The 21,770-nt window shown below is 41.8% G+C and overlaps 1 protein-coding gene and 1 long non-coding RNA gene across 15 annotated transcripts in view; one reads left to right on the top strand and one right to left on the bottom strand.

The window, feature by feature from the left end:
* Positions 1-21,770, bottom strand: part of LOC137420807 (synphilin-1) — a 406,546-nt gene that overhangs the window by 138,370 nt on the left and 246,406 nt on the right. For all 13 annotated transcript variants that reach the window (XM_068106201.2, XM_078772278.1, XM_068106197.2 and 10 more), the window contains one exon: positions 14,933-15,124. In XM_068106201.2, coding sequence (XP_067962302.2) covers positions 14,933-14,992 — 60 coding nt within the window. In that variant the 5' untranslated portion in view covers positions 14,993-15,124. The remainder of the gene's footprint in view (positions 1-14,932; positions 15,125-21,770) is intronic.
* The window catches only part of LOC137420809 (uncharacterized), an 83,895-nt gene that overhangs the window by 1,709 nt on the left and 60,416 nt on the right, over positions 1-21,770 (top strand). For both annotated transcript variants that reach the window (XR_010983198.2, XR_010983199.2), the window contains exon 2: positions 5,391-5,539. This is a non-coding gene — a long non-coding RNA (uncharacterized LOC137420809). The remainder of the gene's footprint in view (positions 1-5,390; positions 5,540-21,770) is intronic.

Raw genomic sequence — 21,770 nt, 5'->3', positions numbered from 1 at the left:
GGCCTACGCAAAGTCCCTCTTTTGCCTCAAAACAGTGTGTGAGGCAATGGAGAGGCTGTTGATGGAGAGATTCACTGAGGAGGAGAACATCATGATCTCTGACCCTGCTGTGCTTCTCAGAATGACCCAGTCTTGCAACCGAGAGCACCTCGATGAAGCCCTCAAAGACCCCTCAACTCTACTCCTCATCAAAAATTTGCATAAAATTTGCATAATTTTGCATAAAATTTGCAGCAGTAATTTGCATAAAAATGGTATGTGGGACATTTTTTCAGCTTGGGGCCATAGCTAGTCATTTTCTACACATTTTTTCCAATCTAGAAACACTGATTAGAAGTATATCTCCGGGGGGTGCAGAGGGACCTAGTCTTCCTACTAGACTCATTTCAAAACGTTGTGGACCAACTACGACTAAACTTGGTGGATGAGTTGGTTGGACGACAAGAAGAAGCCAATTCGATGTTGGTTCATGTCCGGAGATCCGACCTGTCAATAGGACACAAAACGTAAACTGTTCAGCGTGGCAGAGGTAGGCCTATACACTCTACAGAATGCCGTTATAGTTGCAGGACGCAGTGTAGCAACACTACAAGCAAGAACATCGAGCAGAATGAAGGCTTTATGAGAAATCACTAACCCTCGTCATGGCTCAGCATGCCCTGTGGACTGCCAGGTGTTCCAATTTTTCATTTCATTTCGTGCCCTGAAAATTGGGTGGGCATCAAATTGGCATGATAATATAGAAAAAATTAAGAAATAATGTTCATGACTTTTCACAAGTCAGATTCTGATACGTTAGTCTGTAATATAATGTTGAAATGTATAATTTTATTTCCAAAATCTCCGTTTAGCCTCGAACGCATTTCGATGTATTGACCAATGAGGATCGCGCTTATTCGCGCTACGAACGATGTCTGGGCTTCCGGCTGCGAGTAAACAAAATGGCGGCCTCCAGTAGCAGCGACGGTGACGAGGGTGGGAGCGAGAAACGCTGTTATATGTGCATTTCTCCGGCCAAAAGATCAAGTTTAATACATTTTAGTGATATAACATGGCCGCGATATTTGCAATTTGTTCTTACGTGGCAGAATTTAGAAGGTGATCAAGCTGAAATTGCGAGAAATTTCGTGAAGAACCACGCTGACGAATTCGGCGAACGTGGCAACAGTATGGTAACAATACCTGCTATAGCTATACCGCATGATGCAGCGTTTCATCAAGTGTGTTGTTCACGATTTACCGATAAACAACGAGTGAGCAGGGTGCAAAGCAGCATGAAAAAGAGAGAAGAAAATGCAGCCTATACTGGTAGGTTGAATAACTTGAATAATAAATCATGACAATGCTTCAAAACTTAGTTTGATTTTTTTTTTTGTGAGGTATATGTAAAATGATTTTGTGTGTAGTCTTGAACGATTTTGAATTGAAGGAACTGTCCAATATTTATGCAAGGAGGTAGGGCCGAGGTGAAACAAATAAAATTTTTAAAGGAAGTCTGAGGAAGGGGGGGGGGGGGGGGGGGGGGGTTGGGAATCTAGTCGGGCTAACCATGACTTGAGGTCTAGACATTTTAAACTCACATAATTTTAATTGTTTTCTTTTATGTGTATTTATTGCAGCTTCAACATGCAATGACATCAACGTCAACATTGACAAGGTGCATAAAGGCCCACAACCAGTCAAGAAACGTGCTCTACGCTCCAGCTTAGGCAAGCCCAAATGTTCAGCCAGATCCCAATATGTGTTGCCTAATATATGCATCCTTTGTCAGAAAGAGAGAACAATCAATACAGGCAAAAGGGGCCGAAGAAAAGAGCCTCTAACAAGGTGCTCAACAATTGAGGCACCAAGACTGCAGCAAGCTGCTAAAGACAACAACAATACAAACCTGCTGCTTCAAATTCAAGACCACGATTGTGTTGCGATAGAGGTAAAATACCATGGTCGCTGCTACAAGGAGTATACCCGGTATTTAGGCAAGCTAGCAACAACACCTAATGCAGAGCAACAAGGAGACTCCAACTACTCAGAAGCATACACATTATTTTGTGCAACAGTCAAGGATCTTATAATAGACAACAAGGAAATCTACAGACTGAAACGACTTAATGACATGTTCATGAAACAAATCAAAGCAACACACGGAATAGAATCAAACTACAAAAGTGGCTTTCTCAAGACAAGACTGATGAAAACATTTCCACAACTATGCTTTCTAACCCCGTATATGCGCTGCCAAGGACACCTTGTGTATGTTAATGACATCTCCACTGAAGTGCTGGTTGAAGAAAAGAAAGTGTTGCAAGAAACCATGCATGGTTCAGGTGATGACACAACAGAGACAGAACAAACATCCGACTCTGAACCAACCCCACCAAAGCAACCTGGGTATACTGAGAATAACCTTAGAGAACACTACTTCACTGCGCTACAATTGAGAAATGCAATAGATGAGATCAAGCCAAATATGCCATGGCCCCCAACCTCTGAGCACCTGACAACAAATGCCGCAGAAGCAATTGTACCTGCCTGTCTCTATAACTTTATTGCATGGATGGTGGGAGTGTCAGACGAACCTGATTCTGATGAGTTTGTAAAGATAGAATCTACAATACATAGAAGAATTCTCACAATTGCACAGGACATCATATACCTCCAATCAAAGGGAAGGAAACAGATGCCCAAACATTTGTCACTTGCAATGACAGTACGTCATCTCTCAGGTTCAGCCCAATTAATCAGCCTACTGAACGGGTTTGGTTACTGCGTCTCAAACTCTGTCGTCTTAAATCATGACACTGCACTGGCTAACCAAGAACTACATCGTGGAGAGGATGCTCTTCCATCAATCATTCAGGCGGGCAAGCATGTCACACTCGTATGGGACAATAATGACTTCGGGGAGGAGACATTGTCTGGGCGTGGAACAACGCACAATACCAATGGGATTATAATACAGCGACCAAGTCAATCCCATGAAGTAGTACAACCAGCACCAGTCACTACAGTTAAGAGGACGCGGGAGAGATCGATGCAGCCACCTGCAGTGAACCTTGCCACATATTATGGAGGGAAAAACGAAGGACCCGCTCCATTCGCAACCAGCGTTCCATTGGATCGAGCAACGTACTTCCCATTACTCCAGCACCCTAAGACGATAGACCTAGCATACCACATCACCAAGTACAACATTGACGGGACTCTGCCATCTTGGACAGGATTCAACCAACTACTGTCTTGTGTTGAAGTTCCACCAAAGAGCGTGATAGGGTATCTCCCTGTCATTGATGCCACTCCGACTGAAATGAATACGGTACTAACAATACTGCAGAGAAGTGTTCAGATCGCCGACAAGTTACAGTTGGAAACAGTCGTCATTGTCGTTGACCAAGCCATCTATTGCAAGGCACAGCTCATTAGATGGAAGAATGCACAGTTCATGAAGAGACTGGTAATTCGACTTGGGGCATTCCACACTGCAATGTCCTTTCTTGGCTGTATTGGAAAGAGATTTCGAGATGGTGGTCTCCAAGACATCCTGGTTGAGTCAGAGATTGTTGCAGTGGGGTCTGTGAATGGAGTGTTCAGCGGCAAGCATTACAACAGGGCAGTTCGAGCCCATAAGCTGATGTCAGACGCGATGCAGCAGATGCTCCTGGATGCATATTTTGAATCTATTCCAGAACATGAAGCGGGTAGAGTGAAGGAACTTTTGTCAAACTTAGCTGAAGCTTTCCCACATCCAAACTACCATGTCATTCTCAACAGTGACAAGTTCAAAGACTTCAAAACCTCCTTTGACAAATTCTTAGAAGCAAGTGACACCAAACCAACATTTTGCTTCTGGAGTTCATACATTGAGACGGTGGAGCTTCTCTAGCCCATCTCGAGTTTATCATGACGTCAATGCGCACTGGTTCGCTTGTACGCCGCGTAATTGTCTTTGATGGGTTAAAATATCACCCCTTACACACTTATTGGACCTATTAACAGTTTCAAAATAGCATTGGTAAACCACCATGGATCGTAGTAGCAACACCAATCACAAATATTGTACAAAAATTTAAAATTATGCAGGTTTTAAGGTCCAAAAACATGACTTTCTGATAAATGCATCAACAGCATGTTATTTTACCAAGTCGTTAAAACAACATTTTTACTACTTTTGGGGGTCTGAATTAATAAATATTGCTGCCAAGACCAATGTGAACATGACATCATATAGTTTGTGTTGTTTTTTTACTGTGTAAATGGGTATTTCAAATGTAACATACAATTGGTGTATACTGGTGTTTTGGGGCAGCGGTTCTCGGTAACGTACCACGATATCGCTTGTGAAAAAAAACAAGATGTTTTGGAGGTCATAAGGCTTCATCCCACACCCTTCTTGCCAAATCCCTAGGTTCAGGTCATGAAATCAAAAAAAAAAATAGATATCCACCCTATGGCCCTGTGTCTACTGTCATTGTGAAGTGGTTACGTTTGCGAACGGACCGATTGTATTTTCCCAAAAATCGTTTGATACTGCATTTGTTTTCAAACCGACTTGGAATCCACGAGATCCGACCATTAGTCAGGTTCACGATGTTTTTTCGTTCAAATTTTTGGAGATTAGCAAAACTATACATTTTTGGAATATGCAGAGCATGAGGAATCTAAAAATTAATGTTGGCATTTGCGTAGACACCTTTGCGAAAATGACACTCAGGACAGCGATGAAGATCTGTAAAAGCATATTCCTGAACGGTGTAGACCTAGTAGATCCTGTGTATAGGACTTATAGTTCAATCTGATACTACCTATAACTTCCTATAACAACCTATAACTTCAAAGGACTTGCAATATCATGTATTATGTAATACAGTTATATCACAAATATAAAGACAATGGTTTTCAATTACATTTGTTTGTTGCTTTTCTATAATCCTGAGCACTATTTTGAGGCCTTTATTGGATTCCTTGACCCAGAAAACATAGGATTAGCATATTTAATTAAGTTTCTAGGTTGACTAGAAGCCGAGATAGCGCAAAATATGTATTTTATTGCGGCCATTTTGAAAATCCAAAATGGCGGCCATGCAGGTGTCTGTGCAAATGCCAACATTGATTTTCGGATTCTCCATGCTCTGATGATTCCAAAAATGTACAGGTTTTCTAATCTACCAAAATTTTGAACGAAATTATATTTGTTAGCATAGTGAACCTGATTACATCTGTATTCTCACAGCAGAGTTCCTCTAAGGGTGACGCATGATCATTTAGTCCGCATGCTGCAGACCCGTCTCAGATGAATAATTTCCCCCAAAGTCTTCGTCCTTTTGGGTGGGTCCCGAGCGGTCAATAGTGCATCATAAACCCATCTTTGTCGGTGTTTTCTGCAACCACCGTAGACACGGTGATGAGGAATGATACCGAGAAGTGCATGGAAATTTGAAGATACTTTGCCGATCAGTTTGTATCATGTTCACTGAACAAAGCAGTAATGGCGGATTGTCTTCACGCCACTATGTCAGAACAGGCGTCACGAAAACAAAAATGGGTGAGACAAACGAGTTTCAATTGTTAAAGTTCATATTTTTCAAAATCAAAAATGAAAGAATACATTTCATATGTAATTTCAATAAAATTGGAGGATGGTTTAGTGTGAACATGTATGTATAGGTGTCTGAGCTCCCCTTTAATGACATATAAAACCTTACATCTATCAGTATCATACTAAATTGATTGACAGGGGTGGACCTTGGACAGCGCATGGCCGTTTAGCTCAGATTTGTTGTGAAAAAATATTTTCACATTACAAAGGTCAACGTGACAATAAAAACTTTCAATGCATAAACAAATTGACGTAAAAGATGTAATGTGGCCACTTTCATCAAGCTGGATGAGTACTGTGATGTGTGAAACACATGTCACGTCAAACAGAGAGGTCCTGATGTGTGATGTTTGCAAAATCTGGACCTAAACCGTTGACAACATATATCAAGCGGATACGGATGTACACGTCACTTCCAGGTTGGCGGGCCCGGAAGCGGCGTTGTGTAGCCATTCTGATTTGAGCTGACCACCATCACATAATTGCGACACACAACTATTTTTTTATACATGTACATGTGTAGGCATAAGGTGTGCCCATACGGAGTTGTTCTCATTGGCTGGTATATTAATTTTACTAGTACCGACTGCAAAGCCGCAATGAGCCGGCGAAGCCAAAGCCTCTTGCCACTATTTTACCCATCACGATGGCATCAGTAGGTTAGGTAGTTGATAGTAGGTCGGTGTAGGTACCGTACCTGGTAAGACTTGGTAAAAGAGAAGAGCAGACAGTCCTCCCCAATACCTGCATACAATAAATGTCACAAGAAGCTTAAGGAAGTAACTCTACGATGTGCTAGCTTAAGGCCTATTTTAAGAAATTTTAACTGGGCTTAACATACGTTTTCACAGTATGTGTGTAGTCTTCTAACTTCAGTCGCTGTCAGGGCTGGTTCTCTCCGGGCACTGCGGCTTCCTCCACCAGAAGAAGTTAGCTTGCAGTGATTAATTCGGTGAATTCCGTCTCAACTTCGGATATTTCCGGCCGTGAAAAACTATCCGTATTTCTAAACTAAATATGTAAACCGCTTATACCGTATTTCTGGCCGTGAAAAACTATCCCATACGGCCGCGAGATTTCTAAAAAATAATTCTTCGTCAATGTTAGAATATTTGATGCCGTTTTCACCGTCCGAAACGCGTAATAAGCTTTAAAAAAATATTTTTTCAAATGCTCGAATCTCATTGGTTCTGGTGTTTGATGACGATTTTCGTTGAAGATAACGAGGTTGGTCTTAACGTATTTTAATTACAAATTAGAGGTTCATTAGATTGTGAATCAAAGAAAGACGGGTGAAACAAACTCCTATTGAACTCTTTCGCAATTGTTTTATGCAAACTTCCGCATCCGGTCGATGGCGGCCTCCATTGAGTGATTTCATTTTAGAAATTGTTTTGCAAATGCTCGACTCTCATTGGGTCCGGTGTTTGGTGACGCGTTTCGTTGAAGATAACCAGGCCCGTGCGGGCCGATGTTGGTCTTAAAGTATTTTAATAATACATTGGAGGTGCATAGGATTGTGAATCAAACAATGACGGGTGAAAGAAACTCCTAATGAACGTTTTAAATTTGTTATGCATACTTCCGCATCCGCAAGATGGCGGCCTCCACTGCGCTTTGGAATTCTCGAGCCAAGGCATAATCAGGTTTTCAACATAATACGTACGCGTTCATTGACAACACCGGCTTCGCCGGCTATTAAATTTTCTTTGCCACTAGTTTAATGTCCAGTGATAGATTGTTGTGTGGTTTATGGTGATTTGTGCCCATGAGGGTGAAAAAATGTAAAATTAAGTTTAGTTGTTGGCCACCGGAAATTGAAAGCACGCTTCCGCCCTGACTGCCATGGAGAGAGCAGGGTTTTAGCGCGTTCTCAGGCCCGGCCATTAACGGGGAGTGTGGTCACCGGTGTTGTGTGGATTCGCCTCTTCACCCATGAAGACCGTTGTCTTTGGGTTCGGGTGTTATTCGGAGTTTGGACTCGAATGACCCTCGGACTCGTGTGAGCGTTAAATGCGTCACTTTGTGGCGATTGATTCAGAGTTATTAAATTATCTCAGAGATTCGTGGGCTACAGGTGTTATTGCTGTTCCGGTTGATATTCTTTTTACCGGAACTAATGACGTGAACCGTATGTTCACTCTTAAAAAGCCGCTCCTTTGTGTTCCTCATCGGCAAAGAAGGCGCCATTTTCGGTTGTTGAGTTGGTGATCCGTGCGGGCTCGTCATGGTTGTGTAATTACCTTAATCGGGTTGCGCAGGAATTGGCAAAGCAACCGATAGTAATGTATGGATGCATCACGGAGACGCATGTTTTATCCACAATGACGAAGGTTGGATTATTGGCTACAGTAGTTGGAGCTATTGATGCTGGTACACGTGTTAATGTCTCGGGGAGATCCCTGGTAACAATCCCAGGTGATGCTGTATTACAGTTCGGTATGCTTGATGTTATTGGTTAAAGTATTACATGGCTATTATTGTTGATACACACGTTCGTGTATCAAAATGTATTGCTGACCAAAGAGGTTAATTGTTATTAATCATTACTTATCTGATTATTGGTCCTATTGTATTTAGAGCATGTTGATGCCCCTTTTTTTGATGTTGTGTTTCCCTTCAAACCAAAATGTTCATTAAACGATTGGAAGAAGACCAAGTTGGTGTGCAACTTATAGCAGCTACACATGCATTCATGAACTTGTATATTTATGATCGGGCACGAAAATTCCAATGTCTATCTTCCTCTTCTTCCTCTTCAACAACAAAATAAAACAAAATAGAAATAAAACAAAATAACAACAAAAAACAAAAGAAACAACAAAATAAAAATAGAGTAACCCTGCCCTGCGCCATCTTGCTACGTTTCATATGGATTCTGATGAAAACAAAAGAAGCAAAAACAAGTAGAGCTACATTCAAAGTACACCACCTCCATGCCAAATAAACAAACAACATATCCTCCAGCAAGTGATATTGCTGGGGTGCCTTCGGTACCCAGCGATGCCACCGCTCAGCAGGTGGGGCCAGAATAGGGAGGAAGAGGTGCACAATAATTGATTAATTGCGTAATTAAAATAAATAAATAATCGTAAAATAATTAATTCCTTCATCAATTGGCTAATAGCATACCTAAACCACCAGTGTTTCATCTGAAGCTGTAACTTTTTGAAAATTAATTAAATAACTAATTGATTAATCAATAAATAATTAATCGATTAATTGCTTGATTAATAAATCAAAAATATCCTTTATAGCCAAATTACTTGGTCACTGTCGTGTCCGAATATCAGTTTCCTAGCTCAAAAGGTGCCTGTGATATTGCCCAGATGCGAAAGAAAATAAACAAGTGATTAATAAATAAATGATAATTGTAAAATAATTAAATTATTAATCAATTGACTAATAGAATACCTAAACCACCAAAGAAATGTGCTTTAAAAATGCATCTGCTTAGAGTGGCTTGCACTTCACAGTTTTCCCGACAACTGTTTCGATAAGCGAAGCCGTATGAGTTGCAAATTGTGCAGTGTCGAGTCTGCCTTTGATACGAGACAAATCCTTTGGAATGTTCTAATTCTATTTGAGGATTCCAAAATATGTAAGAAACCAATAAATGCTGTTCAAGCAATTAACAGTCCACTATTGTTCTCCCTCAACCCATCATTGGATAAGATGACAGGATAGTTATTTAGTTCTCGCGGCGTAGATTGTCTGCCTGATGCGAAAGTATAGATACACAAATGACTCAAATCTGACTATATTTATAAATCTGACTATTTGATGTCTGGAGCATTTTACCAGCAAAGGAAGTTGCATCGTGGAGCATTTCATATTTTTAAAGAGACATCTGTCCAATTTAGAAATAATTTAAATTTTTGTTGAAGACTTAAGGAAATCTTTCACAGGAGATGTCCTTTCGGCCAGTACCCTGTGCACATTCCAAAATGCATGTTTGTATCAATGCAAATGGTTGAACTCTTCCAATTCTTCTTCCAAGGTATGATTCTTCCAAATCTGTAAATGCCTTAACCCACCTCTCACCTAGATAGATGTAAATTATCCATTTTTGGAAATAGGCTTAAGTACAACAAAAAGATCAACTTACTAGCTTAAAATGAGATGGACAAAATATTTCCATGTTTGCAATTGCTCACAATCTGGGTAACAGCAATACAGATCACATGGCATCCGGGAATAAAAACGGTGGACAATCCTGCAGCACGATCAAGCAATTTCACCATCAAATGGAAATTCATTGGAGATTATGTAGAAATCAAATGCAGCCAAATATCCAGAGGCAGAGCAAGCAGTCTGATCCTTTCTCCACCCTGATTAATGTCTAACCATAACCCAGAGCTTTTGGCTGTTGGTTGCACATTTTTCATTTTAATACGCTACTAGCAAATGTCTGCGAAGAATTTGCATGAAGGTACATTACCAGACTCGGTGGCATAACGGTTAGAGCATCCTCTCTGAGTCTGGGAAGTTGGCGGAACAAACCCTGGCCCAGTCAGACCAAAGATTTTTTAAATGGCACTTGCTGCTTCCTTACTTGATATAGCATTTTAAAGGATCATAGCATGGGCAAACAATCATATATTGGCAACTATTGTGCAGGCTTAATGGCATAATGGTCTCGATTTAAAGAAAAGAAAAAACACACACACACACACATATATATATATATATATTTTTTTTTTTTTTTTTTTTTTTTTTTTTAATACATGGTCAAAGCTTGTCAAAGAGCTAGAAAACAGAACAGATCAAAACAACAAAACAAAGGGAACAACAGGAGAAAGGGAAAACGCCAACAGCAAGGTGGATGGAGAAAGTTAGTCAATGGAGACAGACAAACAAGGGATACAGGCAACGATGGTAGGGGTAGGGGCTACTGCAAGGGGTGGACAAGATGGAAACATAAGCAAATTTTGGGAGGGTTGGGAGTGGTTTCATGTCTGTAGAAAATATCATGGCTTTGAATGGAAGATGACTTGAGATGGTGGTGAACAGCTGGTTTGAAGACCTGGAGGGAAGAATGATATTGAAGAGAATGTGGAAAGTGGTTCCACAGGTGGGGGAAAAAAAGGTATAAATGAGTGGAGGTGAACAGTAATTCTGGATTGAGGCAGTTTCTCAAGGAAGGGGTTGCTAGTGGACCGCATGCATCCTGCAGATATCTGGGAGAGGACAAAGCATGGACAGAGTGTGCAAGACCAGAAACGAGGTGGAAGAACACAAAGGGACCACCAACCTGTCAGCAATGACGAATTTATAGGCCCCTAGACTCGATTTCATCACGAGAAATTTCAAATGATCTTGAAGACCCTAGTTTCCATGGTGTCAAGCTGAGCAAGGTGTGAGGCAAGAACGCCCACCTAGAAGGGAGAGCAGTGCAGTACTCCATCAAGCTGCGGATGAAAGCCTTGCAAGTGGATAGGAGCTCAGATGTACAAAGGAATGGCTTTTGTCAACGGAGGATTCCCAGTCAGCATCTGGCTTTGGAGGCCAATTTTGAAATGTGACTTGCCCAAGAGAGATCATGGCTGAGAGGAGACCTAAGAGTTTGAGTGAATGAACCTATGAGAAAGTAGATGGGAGAGTTTTCAGTACGATTCTTTCAGAGATAGAGTTCAGTTCTTAGCGTTTGACCAGATTGTGATCCTGTCAAGGTCTGAGTAGAGGGAAGAGGCTGCAGATTTTCCAGAGAGTCAGTGAGATAATTGATGAGGATTATGAATAATATGGGACCTTGAACACTGCCTTGAGGCACTCCAGCCTTGACAGGGAGACGAAAAGAAAGGATTCTGTTGAGAGCCACAAGTTGGGTATGAGATTGGAGGAAGTCAGTATTATTCAACGGATTCCTTGTGCTTCCGGTTCCGGGTTGCTTCATGTGCGTTGCTGGTTCGTGACTTCCTCCCTCCAGCTCAGCAAAGCAAAGTTTCCCAGAAAAGATACATTGTGTTTTATTGTTTTATTTTCATTTCAGTGTTGCTGGTCGTGTTTTCATCCAATTTTCCATGCCAAACCTTACTTAGTTGTGTTGAATTGTAGAATATGTGTCCCTCGTAAAGTCCGGCCTACTCATCTAGGGCTGAGCTAGTCAACTTTCTTCTTCTGCCTTTGTTTTTTGATTGCACATGCTTCTTTTTGACCCTTTTCTTCAAAGTATTGTTATTTCTGACCCCTCACCTTAATTGTTTTCCCCTACTTGCTCTAAAAAAAATACCAGTAGAAACAACATAAACCTCTTATTCACCCCCCTCCCCACCCCCAATTTTTTAAAAAAGAAAACCAAACTGAATCTGCTGTGCAGTTACTCCATTCTTAATCCCTCGTCCTTTTCAATATCCCCAAACTGAATCTTCACTGAATAAAATGTTTCTTCCTTCAAAAGTTATTAATAACAATTAAAAAAACAGCTAAAATAAATGTTTTTGAAATGCCTCACTCTGCTTACTACACCATCAGGAACAACGCAACCATTCCTCTTATTTTTCATCTAAATCTCCTCTATTTTTCACAAGGATTATTTCCCCAAACCTTTTCACCCCAAAACAATTACTTCATCCAACCTACTCTTGTACCTATAAAGCTCCATTTTCCTCCGTTCCTTCAATGGAAAACATTTGGTGTCAAACTTTTTGGTACCTTTGATATTGAAAATGGCGTTAACAAGTGAAAGCATTTAGTGAGCCATTCAACAGGACACTGTCCACCTTTTGAGGAAATCATTAACTATCTGGAGGACCATTTACCGGTATCACTGTAAACAAAGGCCAAACAAACTACTGGAGAAAGCCAATCAATGTTGGGGTGGGGTTTGGTGTAGTGTTAAATGCAATATACAAAAATAACAATTTATCATAAAAATAGATTCTATAGATTATATAGCAAGTTTCATGAACGTAGTCCACCTCCTTTTTGTCCCATGTCCCTCTGACACGGTTGCAGACGGGGGACATTTCAATGAGCACTGTCCAACTGACATACCGATCATCTGTTAATGTACTTTTGTGCATGCGATATTTCAAAAGCCGTTGAACATTTAGCTCTCATATTGCAGATAACTATTCCTCATGACATTATCTCAACCTGATTAGATCACGGCCCTGATTGGCTGAATTATGTTGCCATGGCAACCATCTCGGTAACTTGGCTCTTGTATGCCCTATTTCAAAAAAACATTCAAGATTTAGCTTTTGTATTACACAGATCTATTCCTCATACCAGCCAAAAGGTGGTGACCTGGAGTATCAGCTCCTAGTTTGTGGTAATATTTAAATACTAGCCGAACCCCGTGGAACATCCACGGAAGGGAGGATGTGGTGTATGGATAGAGTGTACCATTATGGATGGCATAGGGGATTTGCTTGTCCGAGTAAGAGTTAGGAAGAAAGATGAGAATGAAGAGTGCGTATATGAACAATGTATTTATTGCAATCTACTTAAATGACAACGCTACGATATACTTTTGAAAAATTAATGGATTCGTAATAGGAATCGGCATAGCACCACTCTGGGATTACCCACTCAGTGGATGGCTTGCTGTCGCCTTCGCCTGTCCAATCAGCGGACGGCTTGCTTCGCCTTCACCCAGCAGACGCCAATACGATGGCGTCGTAAGATGGCGTCGTATCGGCAGTTAATCGGATGCTTTTGGGCCCCAACGTCGGCGAATTCAGATTTTTCGAGTATGGCTGTACGTGATAAACAAAGAGCGCGGTTCGTAGATCGTAAATCCATTAGTGCGTGGGTATCGGGTCACTGGGTGTGGCTTAAAAGGGATAACAAAGTCGAGTCCTTACGCTATTATTATATAGATTCTGGAGTTTCCCGATTTGCCTGCATTTTACTTGTACAAAAAAAAATGATGAGAACATTAGTTCGCGAGCTTGATAATCATGAGCACACAATGAATCCAATTACAGTTTAGAACTGGGAGTATTGGCTTTGCCAATATTTCATCCCTTCAAAAATCATGGTAAAGGCTAATAGAGCATAAATCCCCTTTCATAAGATTGCAGCTTGCAGCAATTTCAAAAAAAACAAGCAAATTGCCAATTCAGCACAAGGTAAACCTTTTCCCATGCAGCCTTTTCGCCAACAAAGCAGAACTGCTTGTGAGAATGATCTTTCAATGTAGGGAGAGGGAAAAAAAATCGAATCGAGATTGCACCTTGTGCAGTCTTACAAGAGTTTAATATCTACAAAAAGGCTACTGTTTAATGTAAAGCACCACTGAAGCATTCCATGTAAGACCTGGAATTCTTGCAGATCAACATCATCTGGTTTTATTTACTTCACATTCTATTTACATTTATTTTCTTCATCATCGCTCATAAAAGATGTCCTTTCATGAATCTCAGCTGGAAAAGCTTGTATACATTTATCAGATGCAGAACAAGGATATTAGGAGACGTTCGACAAATCAACGCAACATGTGGGATTTGAACCTGGGATCCAAGCGAGTCCTGAATGCGTGCCCAAAAAACTCAACATTGGCAGCCACATCGTCACATGGCACATTCATGAAAAATTGCTCATGAAAATCATTGTTAAAAGACTGAAAGTAACAAAATAGACTCTGCTCAAGACTGATGTGTTGTGACAAATACAATGGTTGAACCTGCTCATTCTGAGTGCTATTATTAATACAGAAAAGGCACAGGTTTTGTCTCTCAACATTGATCTTGAGCAGGATTTTGACTTTTTTTTTATGATCAAGCCCTTTGTGCCCTCTTCAGCAAAGGACAAAAGAGTATCTATTTGGCAAAATCAACAACATTTACCAATTTAACAACACTCTTTGAAGGAAGGATGCGCATGATAATCCGGTTCCTATCATGAACCCGGTGAAACATTTCGAATCACTCTTGTTGGCCACAAGAACCTACTTGTTCTGGAATTAAGCCAAGGACAAGAATCAAAAACAATTGGCCCAACCTGAATATTAAAATGTAAGATAATGACAAAACTGGTAAAAGAGGGCGGACCACAAAAAAAATTGGCAACGAATAGTCTTGGCCTTGAAAAGCCCATCTTTCCAAACCCACAAATGCTTTTCTGTTTCATTAATGTCAAAATCTCACTGTCTATCCATCAAAGATGGCTGGCACTTTGATATTGTGGTAACCACCCCCAACCGCACACCAGGTTTGATATATAACTGCAGAATGGCATTTAGTCATCATAAATATTTCCTACGCTGCTCCATCCTCAAAATCTGTTAATGAGTCCAAGAAACAATTGTCTAAAATATTTTACACAAGATAATATATTTTCTTCCCTGTTTCTAAAATCATTGTTCATTTAAAGCCATCTTTTTAAACTCACCAAAGTGCCCTCTTCACTGAAGTCCAAGGCATCGAGGTCTAAGTATTCCGGGCTGTCCATGGTGCAGGAAGGATGTGCATCCCATTTGTCACATCATGCGATGCTCATCTCCTCCATCCAACGGTCAAAATGAAGATTTGGGTGTCTCCTGGAAGTTGGCTCACCGCCATCTCATCTCGGCAGGCCACAACCCTGTAACACAGTGGTACAGGACTTGCCGAAGGCACCCGAGCAGCACGGCGGCATGAAACGCACCGCAGCCCCTGAAAAGGCCACTTGTCAGTTCACAATGTAAAGGAAACAAAAAGCAGGACAAGAGGCAGTTTCATTCTACGGAATGAGAGCAACAGAACTATCGGATTGCGCGGTGACCGGTGGCAGGGCGGTACTTGGCCAAAAACTCTACGGTACTCAAGGGGGCAATGCACCTGGCACTCTACCAAGCTGTGCTATTTGGTTGCCGTACACGCAGCTTTACTTTGCACTGGGAACCGCCTGAGCCTGCCAGATGCCTCATCAGTGGAATTATGAGCGGATTATGAACTAAACAGAGGAAATCTGCATGGAATGCAGCAATGGCATTTTTCTTTTGTTTCAAATACCTTGCAGACATGACCTCAGGTATGACAGAGCTCAAATATAACATTATCTGGAAAGGTGCATTTGTTGATATTGCACGACAGGACACAAGAAGATCGAGGAAAAGGACAAATGGAGTAGAAAACTTATGATGTGATGAACAATGTTATAACTCTTGCACCATTATTCACGAACTAAGCTTAGTGTAATGCAAGCCATGTGCAGACAGCTGCTGTACACCACTGGGTTGTCTGCCATTTCAGACCTCTGGTTTAGGGGCCAAATCCCTGTTATGTCATCTGGTCAACATAAGCGTGCCTTATATTTGAGTTAGCAGGTTTGTAACTACTGCTTGAATGAATATGGTGCGGTGTCAAGTAATCTTCACAATCAAATTCTGAAAATGTTGAACAAGTTGATGAGAAAACGCTACTGGAGAGGCACAGAGTTAATTTTTCTGCATTTATGCATTTATTTCTGCTCTTCTTCACCTCCATTGCTACATGCTGCACTACTATCAGTTTTCCTGGAATGGAGTTCTGTCTGCGTCCCTTTTGTCCACACCTCTCTGAAACATCTTTCACAACAGCCAAAAGGTCCTAAACTCCGCCATGACAAGGTAACACAGCCTTGGCAGCCACATCTGCCCACATATGACTGCCCGTGTCAGGATCCGTGTTAGCTGGATGACCGATGCCAGGAAGGAGCGAAGAACTAAGGAATTCATTTGGCAACAATTTCCCAGTCAAGATGCTCTGCCTTTCAAGTAGCAGATATCCTCGAAATAAAATAGGAGATGCTAAAAAAAAAAGAATATTCTACATGTCAAGATAGTCTAGCCTTTGGTCTGGAAAGTACCTTACTGTCACGTTCATACTTGATCCTGTTTGGAGTTGCTATCTGAGCACCTTGCTCATGATTCTGGAGACTGCGATTCCAGCATCATGAGTAAAGAGCTCAGTAACAGCAACAACAACAACCGTTTTATGACCATTTGCCCCAAGGGGTTGGTCCAATACTGGCATCCTTCCATGCGGATCTATATCGACTGTGTCAGTTTCATACAAACCGCAACATTCCATATCTTTCTTGACAGTTTCAATTCATGTCTTTTTGTGATATCTTCTTGGCTTTCTTACTTCTACCACGAGCTTTATTGCTTTCTTTACAGCTTCATCTTATGACCATAGCACATGACCATCTTCTGACCCTTGTTGCACACGACTTCGTTGCACACACGAGTGAAGCGCTCAGAGGGAAATGCCACCAAATCCCATATGTTGTGTTTATTTGTCCACTTTTTAGGAATGTCCTTGAAATTAATGTGAAGGTTTATTGCATCTCTTAATGTTCTCGTCCAATTCGTGATATGTGTACAAGTTTTTCCATGAGCCTGAGCAACTCGTGGGGAAAAAGTAAATAAATAAATCGGATTTAGCACATTCTCTGATGTATGGTTATATGATTTAAATAACTACATTATTAAACACTGATAGTATAATTTTAAAAATAATAATTTAAATATGAGCCATTGAAAGTTAATTGAAGCTATAGTCAAACTACATATGAAATGCACAACCACTGATTTTATTGTGGACCTTGAGATTTTCCATGTTAATCTCATGCTCTTAAAAAGGGTTCCCTATCTACTAGGAATAAATTGCATGCCGTGCATACCCAGCTCATGCAAACTTGAATTCCTAAATAAGGCTTGTAATTGGCTCAAGGAAATGGCTAACATATGTCTAAACAATTTGCAGCAGTGCTGTTAATGCAGCAGCAATCTCGATTTGCATTAGGAAACCCACCCTATGTCTAGCATGCTTCGTTTCACTTTCATTTGGAATCTTCAGCGGTGAACTCAGGAATGAACACGAGCATAACTTCAGCAGCCCGAACCAAAATCTTTCAATTTCTATCTAATTGACTACAAAATTGGTCATTATGCAGTGCAGCCCTCCCAGGGGTGATATATATATATATATATATATACTGAAACGCAAAAGAAACTTACCACCTTTGAAACCTTTAAATATCAACAATAACACTGCATATAGTAAATGTGTGAACTTATTTGTGGACAATAGTGTCCTCACTGTCAGACAAAACGGTCACGGATGGTCACTTGAACCTTCAATGGTCACTTCATAGCACAGCTGTTGAACAGCCGTTTTGACTGTCAGTGATTAGCCGAGGGGTACGGGATGATTTTAATGAGCTGCACGTGATGTCTTGATATTGGCTTTAAAAAGGCCAGTGCAAAATGGGCATTTCAATCAACATGCCACGATTGTCAAGGGATCAACGGCAGCGTGCCCTGTGCATGCTGCAAGGCGGACTGAGCTACCGTGAGGTGGCACGTCGCCTTGGCTGTTCACACCAGACGATATCGGCCCTGGTGGACAGAGACACCCTCCACAACTCTGCAGATGACAGACCTCGATCAGGGAGGCCAAGAGTCACCACTGCAAGGCAGAACAGGCAGATGGTCCGAGGTCACCTGCGGGATCGATTCCGTCCAGCATCCCGCACTGCGGCAGAAACTCCAGGGCGTGCAAACCCACGGATCTCCAATGATACTGCACGAAGACGACTGCATGACTATGGTCTGACTGCCAGAAGACCATACAGAGGCCCCGTGATGACGGTTGCCCATCGCTGCAACCGTCAGAGATGGTGCCAGCAGCATCAGCGGTGGACCTTGGTGCAGTGGAACGAGGTCGCTTTCAGCGATGAGTCAAGGTTCTGTGTGGACAGTCCTGATGGGCGTGAGTGTGTCTGGAGAAGAACTGGCGAGCGATATGCCGATTGTTGCGTGTGTCAAGCCAACAGGTGGGGTGGCCCAAGTGTGATGGTGTGGGCAGCCATATCAGGCCGGTACAGGACGCCACTGGTGGTTGTGGATGGGAATCTTAACGCCCAGCGGTATGTGGATAACATCCTGCGACCTCATCTGCTGCCATTCCTGCTAGACCACCCAGAACTGATAACCTTTCAGCATGACAACGCTCGTCCCCATGCTGCTCGCTTTACCACTGCATTTCTCCAAGGCGAGAACATCAACACCATGCAGTGGCCTGCGCTCTCCCCTGACCTGAATCCCATAGAGCACCTGTGGGATGAGCTTGGGAGACGCGTAGTTGGCAGGGCCAGGACACGGGCAGAGCTGCTTCAGACATTGAGGACTGAGTGGGACAGAATCCAGCAGCAATCCATCCAAAGACTGGTAGGCAGTATACGCCGACGATGCACTGCCTGTATCCAAAACAATGGTGGCCATACACGCTATTGAAAGGGGACTGACATTGCACCCTGTGCTGTTCTGTACTGTAGAACAAACTGATGAGATGGTGTATCTTGGTCAAAAACTTGACATGTCATCAATAAAATGCCAATGTTTCAATTAGCAATTGTTGGTTTGTTTTATTTTGAACTGTTACAATTTTATTACATTTCAAACAAGTGGTAAGTTTCTTTTGCATTTTCGGTCTTTTTGAAGTTGGTCAAAATGGTCAAAATGGTCAGATTTTTCGGTCAAAATGCCCATTTTGCACTGGCCTTTTTAAAGCCAATATCAAGACATCACGTGCAGCTCATTAAAATCATTCCGTACCCCTTGGCTAATCACTGACAGTCAAAACGGCTGTTCAACAGCTGTGCTATGAAGTGACCATTGAAGGTTCAAGTGACCATCCGTGACCGTTTTGTCTGACAGCGAGGACACTATTGTCCACAAATAAGTTCACACATTTACTACACGCAGTGTTATTGTTGATATTTAAAGGTTTCAAAGGTGGTAAGTTTCTTTTGTGTTTTCGGTCTTTTTGAAGTTGGTCAAAATGGTCAAATTTTTCGGTCAAAATGCCCATTTTGCACTGGCCTTTTTAAAGCCAATATCAAGACATCACGTGCAGCTCATTAAAATCATCCCGTACCCCTTGGCTAATCACTGACAGTCAAAACGGCTGTTCAACAGCTGTGCTATGAAGTGACCATTGAAGGTTCAAGTGACCATCCGTGACCGTTTTGTCTGACAGCGAGGACACTATTGTCCACAAATAAGTTCACACATTTACTACACGCAGTGTTATTGTTGATATTTAAAGGTTTCAAAGGTGGTAAGTTTCTTTTGCGTTTCAGTATATATATATATATATATATATATATATATATATATATATATATATATATATATATATATATATCTATCTATCTATCTCTCTCTCTCTCTCTCTCTCTCTCTCTCTCTCTCTCTCTCTCTCTCTCTCTCTCTCTCTCTCTCTTCCAATCAGTCTCGGGCAGGACACCATGTTATCAATCCTATGCAATCAGGGCAGAATCAGTCAGGACCTAATTAGCATATTTCATCCAATCAAGCAATCAACTTCTAGTAGGGCACAGGCGTATCTAAGGTCACACTGACCTTCCATACCTTAATAACACCTCAATCTCTTGAGTGCGTAATGCAAAAGGGAGACGGTCCTACCATTGGGATGTCATGGATAGGTATCTAGGGCTGGCAAAGGGAGGTCACTTCATGCTGTGCATTAGTGCCAAATGACAGCACTTGTAGGCATGTTAGTGCTGAGATACAAGAAGGCTATTCAGCCGTTAAAGCTCTTGATAATCCACTCCGTGCACATGCTGAACGGCACTGGCTGCGAGATTGGCAGCAAAGGTACGACGGCGAGACGGAGCGGCACATGGGAAGACTCAATCCGGACCTGTGTCAGACCATGGTTAGCCCTCAGGAGTGCAAAGCACAGCCGGTTCGGCATGGTGATCAAACAAGCATCAAGAATTAGAGTCACAGGAGATTCCGGTTTCATTCTGCTCTGATCTATTGACCCCCATCATAGGATGGCAGCTATGGACCCAAAATAACATAGAAAGCCCAGTCATGGTCTTCAGGGAAGCATCACATGAAGGATTTCATTACAAACATAAAGTTATTCCAACAGAAATTTGGGATTTTGCAGAAAAATGACATTGCTTTCCTGGAAGGAATGAAATTTTTGATTCTGATGTGATGTGCCATACTCTTTACAGAGCGTTGGTGCTATTGACGCAGTTTCTTGGCAAAGGTTATACTGCTTGGTTTGACATTGTCTTCCCAGCATTGTTTGTATGTGCTCTATCCTTCTAAATGCTGAGCATCAAGCAAGGAAGCAGCACGTACCATATTGAAAGTCTTTGGTATGCGGCGGCCAGGGTTTGAACCACCGACGTCCCAGACTCAGAGCAGACGCTCTAACTAATACACCACCGAGGCTGGCAAGGAATTAAATAAATGTGTCAAAAATAAGTTGATGACTAATTGTTACTAAAGTAAAAAACAGTAGATGTCACGTGAAAAAACAAAGATGAGAAACAAATGTTTTGGCTAATGGAAGTGGGGAGATAAAGGAAAAATACTGGAGCATGCTTGTTTGATGCAGGAATGGTCAGGAATGCCCCCAAACATTTGATGAAATGTCATTGCTCAGCATACTGGAAACAACATGAGAAAATGCAACCTTTTGGGGGGTGGGGGAAGTGGATGCTAAAGAGGGAAGAGAAGTGGAAGAAATGGGCTGTGGCAAGCAGACGGATGGGCTGACCAACGAGGTTAATGACTTTAAGCAGCACCGCATGGAGTGATCCGACTGTGAGAGCAAAGGAAGGCCAGTGCTCCTCTCCAGTCTGAAAATGTGTGCAGCCATCGCTGCTTCAGAGACAAAGCGAGGAAGAATCCTCCGATGTAAGCAGGGAGTGAAGCAGCCAGTGTCCGATGCAAGACAAAATTATTTCTCAGGTAGAATTGGATTCCAATGAACATTACGGCCCACATTGTAGATGGCAAGGCCATGACTCCCTTCCATTAAGGTGACTTTTGTTCCGAATTTGTGAAATACTACATCCTGAATCCTGCAAAAGTGTGGTTAAAAAAAAAGAAAGAAAGTGGTGGCCACCGTCACCCTGCTGTGGCAGCAAGGCTACTTTTGCTCCCAATCAGCAGAAAAGGAATGAGTTGCGACAGCAGAAGCACAGCATGATGCTCCAAGAAGAGATTACTGAAGACGATGATGAGGGGGAAAAAAACAAGACTACGGAATCACGGAAGCATGAAAAGGTGAGCTCTTGAGTCCGAAAGATTCATCTAGATTCGAGAACGACAATGAATCCTCTATAGCTTACCACCTGGTGGTTGACAGCCTGACAGTTCCATAGATGGACATTATACCACTGATTTTAAACCTGCGGCACTATTACATTAGCA

This window comes from Myxine glutinosa, chromosome 2 (genome assembly GCF_964187855.1).
Source record: "Myxine glutinosa chromosome 2, kmMyxGlut1.1, whole genome shotgun sequence".
Classification (NCBI taxonomy): domain Eukaryota; kingdom Metazoa; phylum Chordata; class Myxini; order Myxiniformes; family Myxinidae; genus Myxine; species Myxine glutinosa.
This window is presented reverse-complemented; position numbering and strand designations above follow the sequence as displayed.